Genomic DNA, 23,934 nt, shown 5'->3' on the forward strand with positions numbered 1-23,934 from the left:
CACTCCCACCGACACCACCACTCCAGTCCATCTTGGCCTGCGAGTTCACCCACCATTTCGCTCGAGGCCGCACGGCGCCCTTTTCTTTTCCCCCCACTCCTTTCTCTTCCCCAGCACTGCACACCACTGTACTGCTTCGATCACCCTCCGAGCTGCACAAGCCAGACGAGCTTCGCGAAGAGCTACTCTGCTTCCCAACTGCCACCTCCGACCCTCTTGCGCACTGTCGACACTCGATCGCGCTCCCTAGCTCATCCCACCGCTACCCTTCTTACCTCCCGCTTCGCCTATGCCCATTTCTTATGTTGCAGACATGTCTGCCGCGGCAGTGAATGGCTCCGACGCCGACAAGTCCACCACCACGCCAACGGAGAATGGGGCCAAACAGTCACAGCAAGCGCCAGGAAAGAGTAGCAGCAGCAACAACAACAACGGAAAGGCTCTGGACGCCGCTCGCAACCATGCCGCCAGTCCTGTAGACGGTCAGAAAGAGTGAGTCCTGCCTTCTGCCTCCCTTTCACACCCTCCCCCCTCACCCTCGCACTGCTGCCATTGCAATCCTCTCTCGAAGCCGATCTTATTGCCACATCTCCCTCTCACTATCCTACCCATCTGACAGCGACACTCCGACTACCTGACCATTGAACTCTCGCTGACATCCTCTCCTCCAGCAAACAAGCATCTGCTCCCCTCCCCCGAGCCTGGCAGGGTACAAACCCCATCACGCAGCGTGCATCCACACACACTCCCAATGGCACGGAAAAGCCACTTCCCAAACTGCCCACAAACGCCCGCACCCCCGGCAAGAGCGCAGCAAATCCACATGCCGAGAAGCATGCTCACGATCGCGCATTATTCATCCTGTCTAGCTTCATCGTAAGTGTAGCACCCCCTCTGCATGTACTTTGCATTGAATGCGGACTAATCACTGTTTGTAGGGTCACGATGCAACTCTCACCCTGAAGGATGGCGCGCAATTCACCGGCATCTTCAGTGGGGGATCTTTCGAGTCCAACTCTACTCATCAATATCTCCTCAAGATGGTGAAGCAGACACGCGCTCCAACCCACCAGCAGGCCAACGGCAACACCGAGCTGTCACAAGAGTATGGCGGTGTGGGCGAGGACCACGCCATGTCGTTCGATGCCGACGATATGGCCAGTCTGGCTGTGAGTAATGTGGTGCTCGCAGCTGCTGCTGCGCCCATGCAAAATGGTATGTTACTGTACATCCTTTTTTGATTTGCGCGATTCGCTAACACAGCTTGTCCAGGCTCTGCATCCTCCTCCTTCCGCACCGATACCGAAATCTCCGGTAGGGATCCCACAATGCCGCGTGGCGCACGCGAGCTGCAACGGTGGGAACCCGACCTCGACTCCAACGTCGACCTATCCCTCGGAGACTCGAGCGCGACGGGCTGGGATCAATTCGCCGTCAATGAGCGCATGTATGGCGTGGAGTCGACGTATGACGAGAGCTTCTACACCACTGCCATTGACACCACGAATCCGCTGTACAAAATTCGAGAGGCGGAAGCTGCCCGCATAGCACGCGAGATTGAAGGATCCGCGCCTGTCAACGATCACGTAGCTGAAGAGCGGCAACGAGATGCTGATGGCGCCGACGGGCTTGATGAAGAGGAGAAGTATTCGGGAGTCAAACGTGATTCAGCGACACTACCGAAGCGGAGCCTCAATGCTTACGTCCCCCCGTCAAAACGACCCATCACTTCCGCACCAACCGTGCCTGGCGCCCCCTTCGATCCCGCCATCATCGCCAGCTCCCTTGCGAAACCCAGCCCGCCCCCTCCATCTACATCGGAGGAAGTGCTGGAGTCGTTCACCACCACCGAACCCAGCACCACTTCTGGAGAACAGACTCCTGCCGCCACGGAGAGCGTGGCCAGCCCGCCCCCATCAACAGCCGAGAGTTCCAAGAAAGCAGGCGAGAAGAGCGCGGAAGACCATGTGCGGAATGCTGCAGATGCCTTTAAGCAGTTCGCCAACGACCAGAAGTTGCGCGCACGGATGACGGCAGAAGCTCGGCGTTCAACGGCGCGCGCTGAGCGGAATGTGAGGCTCAATGATTTGAAAAAGTTTGCGGAAAACTTCAAGATTCGCAGTCGCGTTCCTGATGATCTCGTCCCGATCCTGGCCAAGGATCCGCACAAACAGATTGAGATCCAACATCGAGCGGAAGAGGCGGCGAAGCAGGAAGAAGTGAAGGTCAAGGAGCGAGAGGCTCAGAAGGTTGCAGCGGCTACTTCACCAGTGCCGTCGGCCTCGTCGCAGGCCGCTCCGCCTTCACCGGCTCCCGCCGAAGCACGCTCATCCTTCAGCCAGCAACAAAGCTCTCGAGCACGTGTGATGCAGAACTTGCGAGGAGTGAATGTGCAACAGGTCCCCAGCAAAAACGTTGCCCCGCCAAGCGCAGCGACAGGCGCCAACCGGGCCTACCCTCGATCCACGCAAGCTCCGTCTGATCTACGCATTCCCACAGGTCCGGCGACCGCACCCGGTGAAAATCCACTGAGTCCCACCGCGGCAACCAAGCTGAATGTGAAAGCATTCGAGTTCCGGCCAGCCGCGAACACTTTTGCACCTGCTGGGCCCTCGCCCAGCCCTGGTCGTACCGCGCAAAGCAGCATGGATCGCTCCCAGGTTTCGGAACGGAATATCAAGGCGCCAGCGAGTTTCTTCGCCAAGGATAAGAAGGCGATCGCTGCGGCGGAAAGGAAGGACATTGGGGACAGGCAACGCCCTGTCAAGCGTGCACTCGAAGCTGACTACACGAATGAGCAGCGCAAGGCCAATGCGGCCAACGGCGGCTTACCCAAACCATACCAGACTCCTCCGACCTGGCCATATTCCGAGGCAAACGTCAATGCTTCCTACAAAGACTCCCTCGTCAAGAATCAGGGAATGAGCACGGGTCCGTCTCCGATGCACACGCCTAATCCCAATGCTCACATGCCGCATCAACATCAATTACCACCGCATCTTCAAGGAACCCCCATGTCTACCCCATCTCGACAAGGCTACATGCCACCGCCGCCGCAAGGACCACAAATGTACGATCCTAGAATGCAGCAATTTGGGCCGAACGGGTCGGTACAAAGCTCGCCCCGATTCCCACATGCTCAAGTCTCGTTCAACGGACAAATGCCCGGCATGTCGATGCCGCCGTACGGCGGACAGCAGATGCAGGGATACGGGATGAGTCCAAATATGTCATACCGCCAGCTGAACCCTCCGCCTCAGCAGCAGATGATGATGATGCAGCCGAATATGCAGCATAATCAGAGTAGGCTGTCCCTTGTCTGAACGACTGCTACGTGTGCTTTGCTAATATCATCCACAGTGGCTCCCATGCCCGGACAATACCCGCCTCGCGGCCCAGGCGGCGGTCCTCCCTTCAACACTCAAATGATGCAGGGAGGCATGCCGATGATTCAACAAGGCTCCACCCCATCACCCTACATGCACGCTCCGCAACCGGGCGGCCAGCCCTACTCCCCCATGCCGCCCCAGCAACAGCAACAAAACATGCCCGGCCACATTCAACACCCCGGCTACGCCGGCAGTCCACGCGGCCACATGATGCAGCATAGCGGCTCGCACCAAGGCTTCCAGCCGGGCGGCATGATGCCGCCGCAACAGCAGCAGCAGCAGCCTTATAGCGCCGGCCCCGGCCAAGGCTACCCGTACCACATGCAGCAAAGGCAGATGTCGAGCGGCGGCGGCGCGGGAGGGTATCCGCATATGACGCCGCGGCAGCAGTACTCTGCTCCTATGCAGCCTAGTCCTGGAATGCCGGGTGGGCAGCAAGGACAAGGGCAGGGCGATGGGAGCGGATGAGAGGGGGGTGGAAAGAGGCGGGTTTCTATTATTATTGCTGCTTTTTGCGCCTTTTGGATCTCCTTATTCTTCGGACGAGGGAACAGAGCGTGGGCGCCATTCCCACCATCCTATCTCGGCGCAACTTTTTACCCCTATTGCCGGGCTGTGAGAAGTCAAGGCGTGTCCGAGACCGAATCCGCGGAACGCGCGACTCGCAGGGAATTATCGCCCTGCTGCGGTTCGGCAGGCACTATCTATCGAAGACAGAGGCCATCATCGTTGCGTTCAGTCTATCGAGCGCACCAAATTGTTCGCCAGAGGAACGCAACACCGCGCGAGAAGCGCAGATGGGGGCCGAGAGGAATTGGCTGTTTATTTTTCGTGCTGATGGCGGGAGAGTGTGTTGATGTCATGAGGCGAGGTGGAAAGGGAACAGGAGAGGAGAGCTGGGTGTTGAGAGTTCATGTGGAATGGAAGTGGAGAGATGAGGTGGAGATGAGACAGTAGAGGCGAAGATGGAGATGAAGACGGAGGCTGGGGGAAGCAGGCGGAAGTGGAGCAAAGAAGTGGGTGATTCGTAGCTGATATCTTCAGAGAGGTAGTCGATGTATCAGCCCAAAAAAGTAAAAAGACAAACAAAGCAGAAAGGACCCGTCTCAAGATGACGGTCAACTTGGTGACAATCTCTCTTGCAGCATCCTCAAAGTCTGTAATGAGACTCTCGATTGGCAGCATACTAATCAAACCACTCTATCATACCGCATATCAACTTCCATCATGAAACGCCAACGCTCTGTTCCTGTTGCCTCTCCATCAAGCATCCCCCAAGCAAAGGCATCTAGCTCGTCCCGCTCACCGCCAACTTCATCAAATGGTCCATAAACGTCTGCAAACTGACGTCGTCCGTGAAAATCGTCTGCGCCGTCTGGCTGACCCCGCCGTACGAGCCGGTGGTATGCGTGGTCGACGGGTTGAGCTTGGCGAGCAGGAAGCGGGCCTGGGAGCCGCCGGCGTCGCACACGATGAAGCGCGGGAGGGGGAAGCGGTCTTGGATGAGTTCCTGCGGGCGTGTGTTAGTATGAGATACAAAATGGGAAGATGCAGGGCAACGTACGCGCGCGTCTTCTTTCGGCGCCTCGAGGAGCTCTTTGAAGTTCTCGTAGCCTTCCATGTCCTGGTATCCGGCTTTGCGCCACTCGGCCATGGTCTCGCCGTGGAAGATGAGGATGTGGAAGAAGGAGTCGAGGAGGAGGATGGTCTGCGGCTGGATGCTGGTCGAGTCGAGCAGGACGGGGACGGCGCCATCCTGGTCAAAGGTGTAACTGTCGAGCGTCGGCTGGATCATGATCAGGCTGTTCGACACGTCTTCGTGGTTGAGGATGTGGCGGTAAAACGCCGTTTCGTCGGGCGAGTTGTTGAAGACTTGCAGGAATTGTGAGCGGCGCAGATGGAACATGAATTGCGGGTAGAGGGTGAAATTCTTTTCCAGCCGGAAGGACGTAGGGTCGTCTTTGCGGTATTCGGCGAAGCGCGAGCAGAGTCGGATGAGCATGCGATCGACCCAGCGGAGGACATCGGGCCCGTCGTCCACTTCTGCTTTGAAGACGGCGATGCGGCTCATGAGGACTGCGGCGGCTTCTTGATCGAAGGACTGCGCGATGGCGGGGTCGCCAGAGGGGCCGGACATGTTGCGTGCGACGGTGGTCACACGGAGGTGGTACTGGCCCCCGCTGTGTTGGTAGTAGGTGAGGAACTGAATCATGCCCTTTTGCGGTCCTTGTTGCATGGCTGATGCCTGTGGGCCGCCTTGGCCGGCGATTTCAAAATATACGCCGTATGAAGAGGCAGGGTCGATAGCGCACATCTTCCAGCTGCAGGTGTTGCCGATACCGCATTCTGTCTCGCCGACGGAAGCGGACTTTTTGTTCAGCGAGACAGCATGGCCAATGAGGCCGGTGACTTTGAGCTCCTTGGTGGTGAGCACTTCGAGACTGGCATTGAATCCCATTGCAAGGTTTCCTTCGGCATCAGTGTCGAAGATCTTGGCAAACGACTGCTTGTACATGGAGGAGGTAAAGGAGTCGGTCAGGATCATGTGGCCGCCGGTGCTATTGGCCAAGCCCTTCATTTCCAGCAAACCGACTTGGTCGAGACAGCCGGCAAAGATATCAACGATATGCCCGTTGTGAGCGGTGCGCTTCGAGAGCGTGTCGTAGAACTTCAAGGCCTTCTTGTAGTACTTGATGTTGTCTCGATCGATGTCGTGATGGGAGCGGATCTGTTCCTTCAACTCGGCGCTGACCACGTGGCCAGGACCTTCGGTCGCCGGGCCGCCAGCAAACAGCATAATGCGAGCTCCAGAGTTCTGGAAGCTGGATTCGAGCATTCCCACGGCGACTGCAAGCGCAACGCCCGTGCAACGCACAGCACGCTTGTCGTTGGCCACGGGCCACGGATCTCTTTGGAGATTTTCCAAAATGTTGGTGAGTTGGAATTCGCATTGCTCCACAGGGAGCAGGAATCGAGCTTGTGCGCCTCCCATGGTCGGTAGTGGAGCGGGTCTGCCGGGTTGGGGCTGTGGCTGCATCCCCGGTCTTGCACCCGCGGCCGTCGCCAAACCCAACATCTCTTGCACCTGCTTGGCCGCGTACTCTTTGCTTCCTCGGAAGACGTAGGACTTTGCACACTCGGTGTAGCCGAGCTCGTGAACGTGGGCCATGGTGCCGAAGGTGATGAGACCCACCAGGGCGTGAGGCGGCAGCATGCCCAACGCCATGATGATGCTGTCCTTGAGCGCCTTCAACGAGTCCTCCTCTTGGCAAGTGTCGACGACGAAGACAAAGATGGGCGGGGTGGGAGCGGGTCGGGACAGCTTGTACTCAATGGTTGTGCTGTCTCGATGGAGTTCCGGCGGGATCTGCTGCTCGGAGATGTCCTTGTAATGTGGTGGGAGGTTGTTTCGTTGCAGACAGAACGGGCAGATCCAGATGCGCGCACGCATGTCGACCTGGCAGTATGGGTTCAAGACGGCTCGACAGGGGGGTTTGCATGTGACGGGCTCGTATTGGAGTAGAGGGGTGCCATCGGTCTTTTCTTTGAGCGGGGTGTAGAGGGCGCCGATGGGGACGACGAGACGACTCGCTTCCATGCGCGAGGAGGGAAAGGTGTTCCATGACAGGCGAATGCCGTCTCGATCTTCAATGTCGGACCATTGCTCCTTGAGCGCGTCGTAGTCCATGATGGGTGGGTTTTCAGGGGTGAGGGGGAGGTTATTGGTGAATCATGCGGATGATATGTCTCTCTTTCCACCGGCGGAATGGTGCGAGTGCTGAACAGGCAGAAGAGGCGAGAGAGATGGTGGGATGGGACGAGGTGATGGGCAACTTTTTGGCAACGTAGCTTCGTCGTCCACCAACACCCCCCGACCCTTGCCAAGCCTGGTCTGTGCGGCGATGGTGGGAATTCAATTCGACTTCATCTCTTCCGCCTCCGCTTCCCTTTCTTTCTTCTTCATCTACATTAAACCGTGCCAGCTTTACACATTACTGATTGACAGACTTCCTTCTCTTTTCCGTGAGAGGCCTGTTTTCGCGCTGCGCATAGATGAACGAACTTCCACCCATGGCTGGGCGCCTGGTCTTGATGCTGCCGTCTTGGGAGCGAGGAGAGCTTGGGAATCAGCAGAGGTTACATCTCATTGCACGAGTCTGTACAAATTGCGGACGATGTTTGATGTAGGTTGGATGCGAGTCTCATCGTTTCGTTAGTCACGTTCCTCATCATTGAATGATTTTCTTGATTCTCTTCTGTGAATGCTCGAGCACAGGCAGCCGTCTGAACTCAATCTCGCTCCTTCTTCATGCGGCCGTTTGCAAGTCGCCTGGACGTCGCACAACATGTCATAGCAATAACACCGCCCGAAAAACTTTCTCTGAGCTGCTCCATCTGCGCCCTCCTGTCACCACACCATCGCACCGCGTGTTTGCAAACATCTCTGAGTCCCGCATCAGCCTCGTCTCATCCGGTCTGAATGGAGCCTTCAAAGACTGCAGGCGGTGGCCGCAAACGTCCTCGAACCCAGTCTCCAAGCAAGGATTCAGGCAACAACACCCATCAGCTTCCCGTCGATGAGCTCGCCGGGAACGAGGCGTTGCTCAACTCGGGTGAGATGGGCGTTGCTAAATGCCGCATCAGCTCTCTGCTGACCCCGTACAACTACACCCCAGTCCGCGGCCCAGCATCTGTCTCCAGCACGGCAGGTGCACTCGCCGTGCCCAATGTGAATATGAAATCTGGCGCTCACGCAAGACACTCCTGACTCCGGACAACCGCACTCCAGCATTCGTGTCACCACCTGTCCGTCGCACTGTCATCGATCTCACCGGCTCCGAGGAGTTGCACAATTCGGGAGTCAAGGGCACTCCTCGTCGCCTGAGCACTTCCACCCTCTCCTCAAACGACACAGCCCGAGTGCCCTTTCCAACGGCTCCCTCCCCCACTACTGCTCGCCTTGCCGAGGCTGAAGCACTGCTCGGTCTTGGAAAGAATGGAAAGTCATCTCGTCAATCCACACCTTCTCTCAGCACGGGAAGGACGACACCCGCCGCCTCCCAGCCAAATTTCTCCCGCGATGAAATCGCCGCAGCGGAGGGGTTGCTTATGCTAGGGGTCGGGCCAGCCGACATCAAGGGCAAGCCTCTGCAGCCCATCCCACGTCCAGCCCCCATTTCCCACCACGCAGAGCGCACGTATACCCGGAATGAGATCGCCGCTGCTGAGGGCCTGTTGATGTTGAGCAGGGGAACGTTGAACTTCAAAGAAAATCCTTCGAACAAAGAAAAGGAGAAAGTGGACGCCCACCCTATGGACGACTTCATCCGTACAATGAACGAAAGCGCCGCTGACGAGGCACAGCTGATGCAGAGCACTGGAATGGCTCAGCGCATTGCTTCTGCCCAGAGGAGCCGCGAGGCTGCTGCTGTCCCCCGCGCTCAGGTCACTGTTGAGGATCGCGAGGCTGCGCACACCCTGCTGGCCTTGCGGGTTGAGAGTGCACACATAATGAAGACTCTCGTGAGGCGCCACGATGGTAGCGTGGGCAATGCCGTGAAGGACCTCATTGACTCGTGCGGCCAGGGTTTGCTTGACGGTTCAAAGACAGCAGAGGAAATTGCCCAGCTTCAGGAGAGGAAGAAGCAGGTGGAGGAGTCGGCGGAGACTCAGGCCCAGCTCAAACGCATGGCTGAGAAGAGGTGTGTGCTTCCCTCAGGCTTCGATTCTGACACTGTCCTGATGGTTAGCAGAGAGGAGACTTCGGCGGCAATGACCCTGATGATGCTCCACCATGACAGTAATAACATCCTCGCAGGCAATCCCGAGTACCGGAAATATGAGCAGCTCAAGAAGCAGAAGGAACAGTGTCAGCAACAGCAGCAGCTGCAACAGCAACATCAAGAACAGCAACAAGAGCAACAACAACGGCAACAAAAACAACTCCAGCTCAAGTGGCAGCAGCCTTACCTCTCTCCGCCCGACAAGACCAACAAAGCCACGGCCGAGCAAGGAATTGCGATGAAGAAGTTCCGGGACCAATATCCCGCTGTGTTGAGTACTACGAAGAAGAATACGGGGGCTACGGTGCAGGATCTGTCAAGTTCGAGGTTGCACTTGGAGACGCCCGGGGAGAAGCACGATGCTAGAGTGATGAAGCATGAGAATGACTAGTGTGAATTGGACGGACATTGACCCGGGTGGGATTCAAGATACGAGTGAGTGATGAAGGCTGAGATTCACGGGTTATTGTGCGAATGAGGGTATGGACGTTCTGTGTGGTGCATTGTCCTTCCACCATGGTGAATGTTCTTTGTTCCTATTCACTCTTTCCATCTCCTTCGCCCTCGTGGCTTTGTCATGCCTTGCTCTATTGTTCTTCACCGTCAACTCTTCACTCTCTTGTACTTCACTGCAAGTCTTTGTGCCAATTATAGCCCCCCAAACAATCCATTATTCACTTTGTCTCGAGAATGTATATATGCAGAGTCCATGTCGCTCGTCCAGTCTCCTTTTCTCACGCCACGTCAACCTTCCCTCACCATGTCGTCGCAAAGGGTGTGGAGGCACCCTGGCAACAATCCGCCCACGACAATCTTCGATGCCTTCAGCGCAATGCAGACGTACAAGTCGCACGCCAGCTACTCTCCACTCAACGCACAAGACAGGGACAAGCACGGCGATCGATTCCACATCCTCGCCCTCGCCATCACCGAGTCTCAGCGTGGCTGGCCCGGCCTCCCGCGCATGCCCGACCTCATCGCTTGCAGCAAATACTGCATCTACAGATTCCGCTCGCAGCTCAGGGCCTACCTGTCCCACGGCGAGTACCAAGACTGGGTAAGGGCAAGCCGAACGAGCGACGATGACAAGGCTGACGTGATCGACTATGCTCGTTCGTATGCTGTGCAGGAGAAGGGGCGCGAGGTGCTTGATGCGCTCGGGTCGGCGTACCCTGACAAAGGTGCGGATGGTGAGTGGGGGCCACAGCGTCTCGGGTCGATCGCTGCGTCGCGCTCAGGCTCAACCTCAGAGTCGAGGCGAGGCTCGTCTCGTCGTTCCTCGAGCTTCAGCTCTCTGTTCGGATGAGGCAGTTCGATGGGGCGTTGCCATCTTGTCGTTCATCACGCTTCAATGGTCTGTTCGGAGGAATCAATTAGATGGGTGTCACCATCTTCGTCGTAGCTCGATCAATGTACCAATACCACATGCTTCATATGTTTTGTCTTTCTCCTCCATCATATCCATAGTCCAAACCAAGCCACCCCTCACAGCCTCCACTACTCCCTCCAAATCCTCCAAAAACATGCCAGTGCCCTACATCGGGCAAGACCTTACTCGCCTGGCCCCATGTCCCCCGTCAGCCTCTTCACACGTCCCAGCGGCTAGATCTTGTCCTCTTCGCCAGTCACAATCAGCGTCTTCTTTCACAATCCATCCCAGCCTGGCGATGCCTTCTGCACATACGGTGGCGGCTCGCTCGATCATGTATGTTCTCTGCTGCGGCTGCGGCATGGAATCAAGGCGGCGCAGCAATGAAGAACTCGCACTCGCATACTTTGCCCGCCAATTAGCAGCCGCCGACCGGGGGCACGTCGCATTCGCATGCCCTAATGATTACTGAGCACGCTTGCACAGGGCTGAGCAGCGCTTTGAATCTCTATAGGGTAGGTGATTAGTTGAGGCTGAGGACCCCCTTCACGGCATAGAAAAGTAATGAATGCTTCTCTTGGTCTTGGTCTCCATCCCTCGTCATCAAAATGCGGTCCAGGGCAGATAATCGTCCCCAGCGTCTTTGCGTCCTTGCGCTCCTTTGCTTGTTATCATCTAGCATGCCCCTAGCAAATGCGACTTGCTACTACCGCTCAGGCGCCGTAGCCACGACGTACGTCCCGTGCCCGGGAGTCAACTTCTGCTGCGATGAGACCCAGTACTGCGAGAGCAACGGACTCTGCCGCGACAAAAACAACCACGCGAATGGCTCCGTCACCTACTTTCCCGGCAAGGCTGATCCGGGGCCGTACAACTTCACCGGCCTGTATCAGACTCCCACATGCAACAACGCGGCCTTCCAAGGGTGCGACGAAGAGTGCACCGCATGTAAGTCTCCTTCGTCCTCTTGCGCCTGCGATGCCTCCATTCACCACGCTCATGCAATGCCAAAGCCGACGCAACCACCTTTGCATACATCTGGGCTTGCACGGACAATCTTCTCAACTACTGCTGTCACAACAACACCGTGAGCCTCAGCCAGCGCGATTGCTGTTCCGCCGCGACACGATTCCAACTCGCATCTCCTGTTGCACTTATCCCGTCGAGCGCTGCACCCACGTCATCGACTACGACAGGTGGTACGTCCTCGGCGACTTCAGCGACGTCGAGCACTTCCAGCGTTGGGACAATCTCAACCAATCCAGCAACAGATCCGAATGCTCCCCCATCGCAATCAGGCCTGTCGGATTCGGCTAAGATTGGGGTCGGCGTGGCTGTCCCTGTAAGTGTCGTTTTCACATCATGCAAGCCATCAACATAAACAGCTGACTGCTTCTCTGTTGTCAGGTTGTCGTGATTCTTGTAGTAGCGGCCACCATTTGGTTCATCCGCCTGCGCAGGACGAACAAACATGCCCGGAGCCAACGCTCCACGACTGCCAAACTATATCAGGATACTCCAGAAGAGCAGGAGAATTGGCGGAGTCATGATCAACGTACGGCAGAACTAGAGAACGACCAGTTGCGGCCGGAGCTTGAGGGGCGAGGCAGGCCCTTGGAGCTTCCAAACAACACCGTCCATGAGCTTGGATGACGTGATGTGGTGGGACGGCCAAATGACCTGCGATTGAGCGTACCAATCGCCATTGATTAAGTAGGCCCGGCCGTAGTTCCACGAATGATTGGGTCTTCAAGCTCAGGCGAGTGCGGGCTTGACTTGAAGTCTTCACAAGACAATGTGGCTAGAACGTTGAAATCCGTACGGGGGCGGCAGGAGTTGGGGAACGTTGACGCGGCGAACTACCGGCCGTTGCGGAGCGTCAAGTCAGGGCGAAGAGTGAAATTGTGTCGTCGGACTGCTGGACGCTGACGCTCGTGTTCATCGCAACGAACACTGATCATGTGATTGGTGAGAAAGACGGCCTGTCGCGACACTCTCCAGGCTCATCAGCCCTCCGCAGTCGCTGAGATAAGGCGGAACTTTGCGGCCCGCAAAGACGCCGGCTCGTCGCTTGATGTCACCCAAAGTCGGCGTCGGGGAGTCGCGGCGGTCGCTTTCATTACCCAAAGTGGGAGCTTACTTGCTTCCCTCCTCGTGCAGCCTTGCGAGGAGGATATTTCGTACAATCACCGCGCTGTCATGCTGGGGTTGTAGTAGATGCCCAGATACTGGCATGGATCCTCTTGCATTCAAACATTGCCATACAACATCGGAGAATGACTGTGAACGGGAGACGTATAGACGATAGATCAACACCAGCGCCCGTAGATGCGGGATCAGCGCGCACCGAAGCTCCGGGGCCTTCCGGCGAATTCGGAGCCGTAGTTTCGGGGTCTTGGACGGACATTGAAGCAGCTGATGCTCTTGGCGAATGCTGGGGACGATCCCTGTGATGTAGTACTGTAGCATTCGCAGAAGCGGCTGATCGCTATAAAGCGATAACGACTCTCACCGGTTTGAGCGCCAAAGTATTGGTTTCGCTCGATTAGAGACACTCGATACAATATCTATCTCCTTCAAACATTCGCCGTAGGTGGTATTGAACACGCGAGGGAACCAGGATTTGACCGCAGGGTTGTCTTCATGGTCTCAAATATGCCCTGGCTACACCGCGACTGCGCAGCAAATGAGCTGCACAAGGTTGCCAGCCGAGTCGAAGTCGAGCGTAGGGGCTCAGTCCACCAGACCGCGACGTCTCGAAGAGACTCATCCTCAAACGCTGAAGGCCACAAACCAGCTGTCTATCCCATCGCTCCCAAGAAGACTGCAGACAAGGACTTGACGTACATCTCCGCGACCGAGGTGAAGAAACACGATGGCAAGGAAGGAAACAGACTCTGTACGCACCTTCAACAGCATGACCACGCGTCGGCTCGCTGAACGGTCTACACGCAACAGAGCTGATATCAGCCCCGACAGTCATTGTGGTTGACGAGATTGTTCTCGACTGCACCGACTACATCAATCAGCACCCCGGTGGGAAGCAAATTATGCAAAGCTTCGCCGGGCACAATTGCAGCTGGCAGTGGTGGTCTTTTCACGACCGCAAGATCTGGAACGGCGTTGCAGTGAACTTCAGAGTCGGGCGAACAGACGGAACGGCGAACAGATTTGTGCCCGCTTATATCGGATTGCGGCCGCTCGGATACCACGGCGAATGATCGCATTGCATTCGCGGGTATCGCTGGACTATGCAATCAGTCACCGGCATCTTCGGCGTCTTCAACTCGGGCATGCACGCCACCATCCTCCAGGTCCTCATCCACACCATCTCGCATTTCCTCGCCGGCTTCGTAATCAAACGCATCGAGGCCGAAACCGCCTCGCAATTGATTCTGCAGCTCCATCATACGCTGTGTCCGCTGCGCAATCACAGCCCCGTCGACCCCGCTCTCCTGGATACGACGGGCAATCTCCTCCTCGTTCATGTCGGGGACTTGACCGCCGGTTCCATCACGATTGAACCATGGAAACAAGCTGGCAAAGTAGCCGTACAACCCGTGCAGCTCACGAAGGCTGTCAGCCGCGGTATCTGCTCCGGCAGCTCTAGATGAGGAGCCACGGTTGAGACTGTTGGACAGATATGACGGGTACGAATCTTGCGGAGGGAGAGGGTCGGAAGACGACTGCAGTGCAGTGGTGTAGCGTCTGGGAATCAACGCAATCAACGCAGGCGTGTCCGAGAGAAGTACATGCCTCGCTAGGTTTTCCTCGATTGGCGTGTCATCGATCTTCGCCGGTGGAGTATCAGGAGGTAAAGCTGAAGCGATCTCAAGCAGGAGAGCGGAGTTTTCCGGTGTCTTCCAGATATCCTTGGCTCTAGTCGCGTAGAGTTCGCAATCCAGCTTCTCCTTGTCCGTCCTTGGTTCTTTGCCCCATATGCCAGGCGGTGGCTGTATATCCAGCTCGTGCATCAACCTCGCCACAACCCAGGGAAATCGACCAAAGGCGCTGAAAAGTGCCTGCTGCCCTTTGCCTTTATTCCCTGCACGATATTCGGCAAGCCCTTGGCTGATTTGAACGTTCGGAAGGGTCTTCACTCGCTCCTTGAAAACTGAGCTGCGAGCAGTATTCAGGAAATCTAGATCCTCTCTGGCTCGTAAAGCGTACTGATCCCATACCCACAGCATTCCGTAGGGATCATCTTCCGGTGCGAGGGACAGTAGGAGTCTACTCCACTCGTAGACCGTCCGCCACAAAGCACGTCTAGACAGATTCTGCATATATCGCCAACTCGCAAGCCAGAACTCTCTGTTCTCCATCCGTCGAAAGTCCAGTCGAGCTTTGCCGGCTGCTAATGTCTTCGCAAAGGTGCTGTGCACAGATCTGCCGAATGAGAAGAGAGCACGGGAGAGGAGGTCGCCAGATGTGGCGTGATCGCCTTCTTGCTTTGCAATTTCGGAGACCTGGAGGAGCGTAGAGATGTGGAATGGGTTATGTTGGAGCAAAGTCACGAGACGTTGGGGATCCATGGATTCAACGGCCATTTGGAACTGCGCTTGAACGTCCTGGTAGAAGCGGTTGTGTGTGAAGCGGTAGAGGATGGTGCCATCGGCTCTCTTTTCCTCAATTTCCATCACCAGTCCGCCGCCAGGGGCGACAGGCCACTCTTCTTTGCCTTGGATGAAGATATTCCTGCGTAAAGCAGCTGCCGTGAGACCGCTCGACCGACCCCCTTGTCCTGGTTGTCTGCGTAAAGCTTCGGCGAGACCCAGCTGTTGCACTCTCCTCTGCTGCCGCCTGTTGCCACCTACATTTGCCGCTTCAGGGGCAGGTGCGTCGTCATCCTGATTCTCGAGGGCTGTGCGTCCAAAGAGATGTCGCATTTCGTTTTGGGAGTGGAGATGGTTGGTGTCGATGGCGAGAAGCTGGCCAGTTTCTTCGGTAGATGCATCAATGCCAGCATGCGTGGATCCAGATAAGGAGCTGTTGCCATTGGTGGAGAGTTGTTTGAGAGCCTTGTCGATTTCGTCGAGTTCTTCATCCTGTGATGGCGGAGGTATTGTATTCGTCGCCTTGGGTTTCTTCTTTTTCTTTTTCTTCTTTTTGGAGTTTGACACCTCGTGGGTGGTGGTTGTACTTTGGTCAGAGACGTGACTGTCTCTTATTGAAACTTCGCCGTCCTCGCCATCCTCTTCCTCTTCTTCTTCCTCTTCTCCCAACAGTGCAAACGCACTTTTCCTCACAGCTGGCGTAGCGACATTATTCTCTTCTTCGCTCTCCTCTTGCTCCTCTGCTTCCAGCTTCTGAGCCCGTTCCTGCTCTTCGCGCTCTCGCTGGGCCTTGCGTAAAGCTCGCGACGACATGGAGAAGGGAGCTGCCGGTCATTCAGCGACGTGAGGAGATGTCGTAAGAAGAGAATGTCGAGAAATGCAACTGTCATCCATCACTCATGGCTCGCAACGAAAAGTGTCGGCGATCCCAAAGCACTCACCGTCTGCAAAGTGACGTACCGATCGCTCGGCAGCTCCCGCAGAGCCGCATCGCGAATATCAACCTAACCTGATGCAGTAGTACCGAGGCACCGAGGATGTCACTCCACGCATCCATGACCTAACGACTCCCTCCAGCCCTCTTATAGCTCGGCGAACTCTCTGCAGTGTTCATTGTCCCCTGCATACCTCCATCATTCAAACCATACGAACATGGCTGCTGTGAAGAACGCTCCTCAATGGGTCCGGGACCTTAAGCCCGCCTCTCCGACCGGTCCGGAGCTCTTGGAGCAAGAACGCAAGAGCAGCAATGTCAACGTGGATCAACTTGCCAACTTCCTCTTCACCAAAGAGGCCCGGGAGAAGAAGAGGAAGATCTTGAAGCTACTCCAAGACGACAAAGTCTTCGACAAGTCCCAGAACTACTTCGCCGGCCGCATTGACCGTTTCGAGACTGCTCTGGCAAGGGCAAAAGCTCTGCAAAAGCTCGCGGTAAAACACGGCTTGGATGATGATGAGAAGAAGATTGCGGAGCTCTTGATCTCCGAGCCCGGGCCATATGGACTGCACGAGCACATGTTCTTGGTCACGTTGAGAGACCAAGGTAGTGAAGAGCAGCGTGAAAAGTTCTTCAAGCCTGCGCAGGCCTACAAGATCATTGGATGTTATGCCCAGACAGAGCTTGGCCATGGAAGCAACGTGCGCGGCCTGGAGACCACCGCTACCTGGAACAGCGACGACAAAACTTTTACCCTGCACTCTCCACACTTGACCGCGTCGAAATGGTGGATTGGGTCTCTCGGACGAACGGCGAATCATGCTGTGGTCATGGCACAGCTCGTCATTGATGGCAAGGGCTACGGTCCGCATCCATTTGTGGTGCAAATCCGTGACCTCAAGACTCATCAAGCATTGGAGGGCGTTCACGTGGGCGACATTGGTGAGTACCGACCGCATCCTGACATTATGACTTTTTGTTGATGCCAAACAGGTCCAAAATTTGGCTACAATACCATGGATAACGGATATCTGCTCTTCAACAAGGTCAAAATCCCGCATATCAGCATGTTGGCGCGCTTCAGCTCCGTAGACGCAAAGACGAACAAGTATGTGCGTCCTTCATCGCCATCGCTGGTCTACGGTACCTTGACTTGGATCCGAAGCACCATTGTCATGCAAGCTGGTAGCGTGCTGGCGCGCGGTGTCACCATCGCCACGCGCTACTGTGCTGTGCGAAGGCAATTCCAAGATCGCGATGCCCCCGAGTGGGAGAAGGGCGAGAATCAAGTGCTCAACTATACCATGGTTCAAATCCGCCTCCTGCCCCTCCTCGCGGCCACATTCGCGTTGCACTTCACCGGAAAAGGAATGCAAGCTCTTTATGAGGCAAATCACAAGAAGATGGCCCAGAAGACCTCTGACTCCAACACCACCCGCGGCACCGGCCCCGAGGAGACTCAAAGCTCGTCTGACCTCCTCGCCGATCTGCACGCCACGTCTTGTGGTTTGAAGTCGCTCGCATCTTCCGTCGCAGCCGAAGGTCTCGAGGTCTGCCGCCGAGCCTGCGGCGGTCACGGATATTCCTCCTTTGGGGGTATCGGCGCCTGGTACGCCGATTACCTGCCCACCGCTACCTGGGAGGGCGACAACTACATGCTCACGCAGCAAGTCGCACGCTACATGTTGAAGTCCGCACGCTCCGTACTCCAAGGCCAAGAGCCCTCGAACGACACCACGGCCGTTCTCTCTTGGTACCACAAACGCCAAGATCAAGGCGCCGCTTTCGACATCCTCGGCAAGGACGAAGACATTGTCTCCGCCTTTGCCTGGCGCAGCGCCTACCTCACCTTTGAAGCGCTCAAGCACCGTGAGGAGCAGAAGCGCACCTGGAACTCGCTGCTCGTGGACTTTTACCGCCTCAGCAAGGCACACAGCCAGTACATGGTAGTGAAGAACTTCCACGAAACCATCGCCACCAACAACAACCTCGACCCGGAGACGCTGTCGCTCCTGCACAAGCTCTTCCGCCTCTACGCCCTGCACACGCTCGAGACCGAGAGCGCGGAGTTCTTCACCTCCGCCGCGGCGACGGTGCGTCAAATCCAGCTGGCCCGCTCGAAGGCGGTGATGACGCTCATGGAGGAGATTCGCCCGCACGCCGTGCGCTTGGTGGACAGCTGGGACTTCCCGGATTGGCAGCTGGATTCGAGCTTGGGACGCTACGATGGCAAAGTCTATGAGGACATGTTCTACCGCGCGAATGATCTCAATCCGTTGAACAGGGTGGACATTGACCCTTACCCGGACAGCGCGACGCTGTTCCGGAAGAATGAGAGCGATGGGCTGAAGAGCAAGTTGTAGGGCTGGTGATGGATCTTGTGGAAGATGTATTATGTGCTCTCCTTTATACAATCGAGTTTGGAGGTCACCGCGAGGATAGTACAGTTCGCAGATTATTGGCGTTGCGGTGGAGAGCGGACAGTTGGCGATAGGAATCAATGTGAAACTTGTACAATCCATGTACCTTATCTTAGTTCCCAGGCACGTCGTCTTCATTTTCTTCACTGTGCTTCGCAGTGAACAAGAATGATCATACGTGTGCTCGAAAATAATTCATGAGCCATCGACAAGTGAACTTCACTCTAGTGAAGTTCATTTAGAACGCCCAAACAGCCGCTGAGAATCAATACACACAACACTCTCGACAATTCCAAATCCCATACAGTTCATTGAACCCATCCCCGCATTGTATTACATTGTTTCATTCATTCAGAGCGTGTCGTCGCGTGGGAAATGTCGCCTTCCCCATTCCCCGCATCTCCACCCACGCCAAGAAATTCTCAGCCTGATCACGTGCTACCTCACCTCGCCGCACATCGACCACAATATAACGCAGAACGTTTGGAAGGTTCTGAAAATGGGTACATAGCGCTATTAGACTCCCGTACGCGTGAATATCGAGTTTTTGAGTCGCTGTGACCAGAATCTGGTTGTAGAAAAAACATTCCCTGCCTCCACCCATATGGTCGTCGAATTTCAACTATCCGATGATTTCTGACGTTCCCCCGGGCCCCAAAAATTCCAGAAAAAATACAGGGATGTAGAGCGGAAGCAGGAGAACGCCGGTATTACCGAGAAATTTGATGCAGCACGCTGCACACGTGACTTCGCCCCACAAAAGCCACTTCGGCTCAAATCCTGCAAAATTTGTAAACTACATTATCAAATCGCCTCCGCTGCTCTCCTATCATTGGTGAGATGGCCGAGCGGTCTAAGGCGCCAGCTTAAGGTATTCCTGGCCTCCAGGAAGACTCACGCTGGTCCGAAAGGGCGTGGGTTCGAATCCCACTCTCATCAACATTTTTGGACGATTCTGGCTTCGTATTGTGGTCGAACGGGCTCCATATCAATCTCCTGCCATTTCCGCGTCGATTCCGCATATTTTCATGATTTTTGGTGCTCTGACGACTTTTTTATGACCGAATTCCCGAGCCGGGTATCTGGGGAGAGTTTGGCCCCACACACATGCATCCCGCACCCGAAACGTCAAACTTGACGTTGCGAAATATTCAGGAGAGTCTGCTCTATCATTGTGCACGAGCACAGATTTTTCGGCGGCTCTGGGATGCCAAATGCTGCTGAGAAGCTCACAACTGCCCAATGCGGAAGTTGTCGACTTTCGGGGAAGGCACGCAAAACGCCCAGCACGTCGAGCGACGTTGGTCTACGATGAAAAGAAGACTCCTGCTATGCAGATACGACATTGAGATATACCATTGCGGTATACGCATTCCATAGTGGGCGGCGATACAGCCATGGCCGAGTGAGGTCGACTGCACTCTACTGCACTCGACCCTGGCACACATCTCAACTGCAACCAGCATCTCGCCGGCCGCCGGAGCCCTCGCAGAACCTCACAGTCGCCACGCAGATCCCGAGTACTATGCATCGCTTGAATGTGCCGAATCACGGATGGCTGCTGACGCCAGCCGTCAGCACACAGCCCATGTGAGGTCCCTGCTCCTTGCAACGCCATCGACTCATTCATGCAGGACAACGTGATAACCTGTTGATTCTTCGCTTTAATAAGCTATCTAATCGAGTGCCGACTTCCATTCCCCAGCAGCCTCTCCACAAAAAGACATCCGCATTTCCCTTGCAACGCCAACATACAGAAGCGTAGATTCCATCTCTCGACGACCTCACAAGCAACATCATGGTTCTCGATGCTAAAGCTGACTCTCACAGTATCTCATCCACCTCGACACCATGGTCCGCCGTAAATCGCCAGCCTGTCGGAAGCTTGACCTTGTGGAGTATTGATCTCATCTCTAGTAGGTTGGTGGCAAGATGGGTGTACTTCCGCATATGGTGGGACATCCACATGAATATCAAGACCTGGTCGATGCTTGTCTCCTCTTTCTCCTCTGCTTGCTCTACCTCCTACTCCCCTCCGATCCCCCCACGAAGCCCAGACAGCGGACCACCAAGCGCAACTAGACGAATCCTGAGACCCAGCCGCTGCGGACACGCCGCAGCACTCAACCACGCGGCGCAGAATATCTTCGCTCTCGGGTACCTCGTGCTCGAACTCGCGAAGCAGCAATCCGCTTCATGACAACCAGCGAGCCATCTGACTGAGAGGCGCACACGGTGCGCCTCTTCTCCAGGAGGGGCCACATTGTGGAACTGCAGACGCTTCGTCTAGACTAAACCTTCCATTTGCACTCCGCGAACCCTGGCTCGCCCTGGCTTCTCCGCTTACCTCCGCCTCGCCGCCCTCCCGGCTGCAGTCACTCCGCTGAATACCGCCATCCAACGAAGAACCTCCCTCCGCCGTTGCTCAACCCACCAACCGCACCTTCCCGACCCCAGCCACCCACCATATGCGGAAGTACACCCATCTTGCCACCAACCTACTAGAGATGAGATCAATACTCCACAAGGTCAAGCTTCCGACAGGCTGGCGGGCTTGCAGTGCGGAGGACCAATGTGTCGAGCCAGGTAAGAAAAGGGCAAGTGTAATAGCCTTTCTTCGTTATTTGAACCTGACGCGGCGACTGGCTGAACCCACTAGTGGAAGCAATACTGCCCATGACGCGTAGGAGAACGAAGCGGCGATCCTCGCGGACAGAAGGCATGAAAGGGCAAGGAGTGAGTTCGCGGAATGTCTGCTCACTCTCTCTCCTTCCCCTTCCGATCGACCGGCCTTTTGTGCCGGTCGACGTTTGGCCCACCGGACTCTCACCGGCAAACTCGTGGATATCCGCGGACAAACTCTTCCCAATGGTGATTCCTCGCGTTGCCGGGCTATCATCAACTGCGCCGTGGCTTTGCTGCCGTCCCGCTCCCTCTCGTCCGTCGTTTCTGGGCGAAAGCTGTCATGGTGACGGAGCTCACTGCTCCCCTAGGCTGTCTCTGGCCCAGCGACGGCACCAGATCGTCCAGAAGTCTAGAATCGCCCCCACGCCCTGTATGATGCCCGGTCAGCAGTCCTATCCGGCCTTCGTTTCTTGAGTGCCCTGCGTGTCCCTGCACGAATAACGTGGTTGGAAGCAAGAATGGTTCCAGAGCAAGCAACAAGCGTGCCGATTTGCTAACGCAAATCAGCATATCTACGACGACGTTTGTGGCTCTTGATCACGTCGTTTGTCGCGTTGTCCAACCAATGGGGTGACGTGCAGCTGGAAGACAGTCGCGGTCGCTCCTGCCTTAAGAAACAGCGACTGCACGTTTGTGTAATGACGCGTCAGGTATTTCGGCCCAGCCCCCTTCTTTTTACCCACCTTTCGCCACGCTCTTCCTTTTCCCTTTGCACCCTTCACACCATGCAAACTCGACGCGACGCAGGTAATTTCAAGATGTCTCCTCATCCCCCATCATCAACAGCGCACGCAGATACAGTGACCAGCGAGCACAACGACACACTCATGGATGAAGACCCGTTCTACCGCCTTCGCGACTACCCCAGCCTTCGCGCGGCCGGTTTCGACTTCACAGAGCTCGACCGCTCCGACGACAGTGACTTCATCTTCAGCTCCACGGAGATCGAAGAAGCCTTTTCGGAACAAGTGGCCCAGCTGATGTACGACGCGTATGCATTCGATGCGCAATTGCACTCCTCAATCGAGAACAGCCTGGAAGCAACGACCGAACTGGCGAAGCGACACCTTCGGAACGACGAGCATCACCGCAAGCTGTGGTTCATGATCCTCTATCGCGCCCTGGCCGAATGTCCTCAATTCCAGCGCGTTATTCTGAACAACTGGCGCGATCCAACGCGCTACGACTTTGACACATTTCGAGTGCGCGAAGAATGGCTGCACGGCATCTACTTTCCAGGTCTGTTCCAGCTATACGACAGCGTCGGTGAGTTTGTTGAGGACCTGGAGCAACGTCGCGAACTTGCAAGCTGCGTGAGGGGAGCCAAGGTCTTACTTTTGAAGGTTTTGAACGAAGGATTCAGCCATTACATGGCCAGCAGTCTTATCTACACAAGCGGTGGCCCGAGACGAAATGGATCGCGGAGGACCACCCTGGCGACGGCATCGCTACTTAGCCTGGCGCAAATGGAGAACGCAATCAACCATTCTGAATCCAGCGCCGCTGAATTACTCTGGGATTTGCACTCACAGTTGGCCACGCCCGATGGGCGGGAAGCTCTCGAGACACATTGGGCGACGGGATCCGGCTCCCTGCAAGAGACATTGGTCGATCTGTTTGGGAAGAAGGCGTTTGCAATGCTGCGAGAATCTGGCCCCATGAGATATCCAATCCCGCCCAACCCCGCCGTGCCTCTGCCCGATGATCAGAAACTGCGCAATCGGATCTCAAAAGCGACAAGCAAAGAGAAAAACAGTGATGAAGTCGTGGATGGCGACACTGGTGGAGATGTCGATGAAACTGCGGATGAAGACAAAAAAGAAGTCACCGACGACCACAGTGATGATGGGGACATGGACGTAACGCATGTTTCTCCTGCCCGCAACATCCTAAGCCGTTCTGAGTCGACACCCCTGGAGAAGCTGTTCAGCCAAGCGACTACGATGGTGTGTGCCAGCATCCCAGAAAAGGTCATATTCTGTCCGTTCTGGAACATGCCAGCCTCGGGGGCCTTCCAAATCGACGGTCCGATCAACAGCAAAGCCGCCGATACTTCAGACGGATCCCAGCCTGAGCCAGCTAGAAACGACGGTGAGCTTCCTTCCACTGTTGAATGAATGAGAATGCGCGCCTGCTAACTTCTTTTGTTCTCTTAGTGTCTGAGGTCATTCGACGCTCCTCAAGCTTGCTTGAAGGCCGCCAAATATCCCGACGAGCATGGAAGACGAATGGCAACGCATTGCTCACAACGGCTGAAGTGATGGAGGCGAGTCTGAAAGAGCTTCATCGCGAATTGGTCAGTCAGCGTTGTCCAAGCACAGGACGCGCATCATTAGCTTTTGTGAGCACTCAGCTAACATCGCTCGCTCAGTTATTGGACGACGACACTCGATTCTCGGACTACACCACCGGCGGCTACGAGCTCGCTACCTGGATCAAGCGGACAAGAAAAGCTATGGAAGGGGATAAATTTCGTTCCACAATCTTTTCCTCAGCACAGTACGCCGACAACTGGTGGCATGTACGCAAATACTTCCAGGCCTTACGATACCGCGTAGCTGGGCAGTTCCCGGGAGGGCTGTCGCATTAACACGAAGAAGACCTCTTGGTAATCCTCGCTGCCGCCCGTTGGGGATTGAAGGAGCCATCACCGAGTGTCATCCTGCTGGACTTCATCCTCAGGGAGCTGTGGAGAGATGTACGGTCCAAGGTCCCATCCACGTTGTTCCTCCGGATGCTGTTCGAAGAGCTCACGGCTTTTGCATACGGTATGATGATCATCGGGTTCTTTCTCCGTT

The 23,934-nt window shown here is 55.8% G+C and overlaps 10 protein-coding genes and 1 non-coding gene across 11 annotated transcripts; 7 read left to right on the plus strand and 4 right to left on the minus strand.

The window, feature by feature from the left end:
• Window positions 1-160: 160 nt before the first annotated feature.
• On the plus strand, window positions 161-4,267 carry BDY17DRAFT_29880 (uncharacterized protein). The gene is made up of 5 exons (XM_033733808.1): window positions 161-492; window positions 672-876; window positions 939-1,215; window positions 1,273-3,303; window positions 3,361-4,267. Exons 1-5 carry the CDS (start codon window positions 290-292, stop codon window positions 3,855-3,857), a joined length of 3,213 nt encoding a protein of 1,070 aa, XP_033586564.1. The 5' UTR covers window positions 161-289; the 3' UTR covers window positions 3,858-4,267.
• Window positions 4,268-4,677: 410 nt separating this feature from the next.
• BDY17DRAFT_256235 (uncharacterized protein) lies at window positions 4,678-7,077 on the minus strand (the record flags this gene model as incomplete). The annotated part of the gene is made up of 2 exons (XM_033731591.1): window positions 4,678-4,899; window positions 4,954-7,077. The coding sequence occupies 2 exons, from the start codon at window positions 7,075-7,077 to the stop codon at window positions 4,678-4,680; spliced, it is 2,346 nt and encodes a 781-aa protein (XP_033586565.1).
• Window positions 7,078-8,191: 1,114 nt separating this feature from the next.
• On the plus strand, window positions 8,192-9,655 carry BDY17DRAFT_303034 (uncharacterized protein). Its single transcript, XM_033734505.1, has 2 exons — window positions 8,192-9,091; window positions 9,143-9,655. The coding sequence occupies exons 1-2, from the start codon at window positions 8,499-8,501 to the stop codon at window positions 9,561-9,563; spliced, it is 1,014 nt and encodes a 337-aa protein (XP_033586566.1). The 5' UTR covers window positions 8,192-8,498; the 3' UTR covers window positions 9,564-9,655.
• Window positions 9,656-10,617, plus strand: BDY17DRAFT_303036 (uncharacterized protein). Its single transcript, XM_033734506.1, has 2 exons — window positions 9,656-10,528; window positions 10,595-10,617. Exon 1 carries the CDS (start codon window positions 9,696-9,698, stop codon window positions 10,476-10,478), a length of 783 nt encoding a protein of 260 aa, XP_033586567.1. The 5' UTR covers window positions 9,656-9,695; the 3' UTR covers window positions 10,479-10,528; window positions 10,595-10,617.
• A 410-nt stretch (window positions 10,618-11,027) lies between these two features.
• On the plus strand, window positions 11,028-12,436 carry BDY17DRAFT_29942 (uncharacterized protein). Its single transcript, XM_033733905.1, has 4 exons — window positions 11,028-11,489; window positions 11,555-11,740; window positions 11,813-11,883; window positions 11,949-12,436. Exons 1-4 carry the CDS (start codon window positions 11,150-11,152, stop codon window positions 12,192-12,194), a joined length of 843 nt encoding a protein of 280 aa, XP_033586568.1. The 5' UTR covers window positions 11,028-11,149; the 3' UTR covers window positions 12,195-12,436.
• A 760-nt stretch (window positions 12,437-13,196) lies between these two features.
• BDY17DRAFT_326986 (cytochrome b5-like heme/steroid binding domain-containing protein) lies at window positions 13,197-13,762 on the plus strand (the record flags this gene model as incomplete). The annotated part of the gene is made up of 2 exons (XM_033737599.1): window positions 13,197-13,440; window positions 13,521-13,762. The coding sequence occupies 2 exons, from the start codon at window positions 13,197-13,199 to the stop codon at window positions 13,760-13,762; spliced, it is 486 nt and encodes a 161-aa protein (XP_033586569.1).
• A 435-nt stretch (window positions 13,763-14,197) lies between these two features.
• Window positions 14,198-15,907, minus strand: BDY17DRAFT_229037 (transcriptional repressor TCF25-domain-containing protein; the record flags this gene model as incomplete). The annotated part of the gene is made up of 1 exon (XM_033730186.1): window positions 14,198-15,907. A coding segment is annotated over one exon (1,710 nt), but the record flags the coding sequence as incomplete, so codon positions are not given.
• A 273-nt stretch (window positions 15,908-16,180) lies between these two features.
• On the plus strand, window positions 16,181-18,595 carry BDY17DRAFT_285384 (uncharacterized protein). The gene is made up of 2 exons (XM_033732111.1): window positions 16,181-16,973; window positions 17,025-18,595. Exons 1-2 carry the CDS (start codon window positions 16,247-16,249, stop codon window positions 18,392-18,394), a joined length of 2,097 nt encoding a protein of 698 aa, XP_033586571.1. The 5' UTR covers window positions 16,181-16,246; the 3' UTR covers window positions 18,395-18,595.
• Window positions 18,596-18,769: 174 nt separating this feature from the next.
• On the minus strand, window positions 18,770-19,115 carry BDY17DRAFT_303045 (uncharacterized protein; the record flags this gene model as incomplete). Its single annotated transcript, XM_033734507.1, has 1 exon — window positions 18,770-19,115. A coding segment is annotated over exon 1 (257 nt), but the record flags the coding sequence as incomplete, so codon positions are not given.
• A 170-nt stretch (window positions 19,116-19,285) lies between these two features.
• Window positions 19,286-19,390, plus strand: BDY17DRAFT_t32. Its single transcript has one exon. It is a non-coding gene; the product is annotated as a tRNA-Leu (tRNA).
• Window positions 19,391-22,724: 3,334 nt separating this feature from the next.
• Window positions 22,725-23,127, minus strand: BDY17DRAFT_303049 (uncharacterized protein). The gene has a single exon (XM_033734508.1). The coding sequence runs from the start codon at window positions 23,109-23,111 to the stop codon at window positions 22,842-22,844; it is 270 nt and encodes an 89-aa protein (XP_033586573.1). The 5' UTR covers window positions 23,112-23,127; the 3' UTR covers window positions 22,725-22,841.
• Window positions 23,128-23,934: the final 807 nt, after the last annotated feature.

Source organism: Neohortaea acidophila, assembly GCF_010093505.1.
Source record: "Neohortaea acidophila strain CBS 113389 unplaced genomic scaffold BDY17scaffold_10, whole genome shotgun sequence".
Lineage (NCBI taxonomy): Eukaryota > Fungi > Ascomycota > Dothideomycetes > Mycosphaerellales > Teratosphaeriaceae > Neohortaea > Neohortaea acidophila.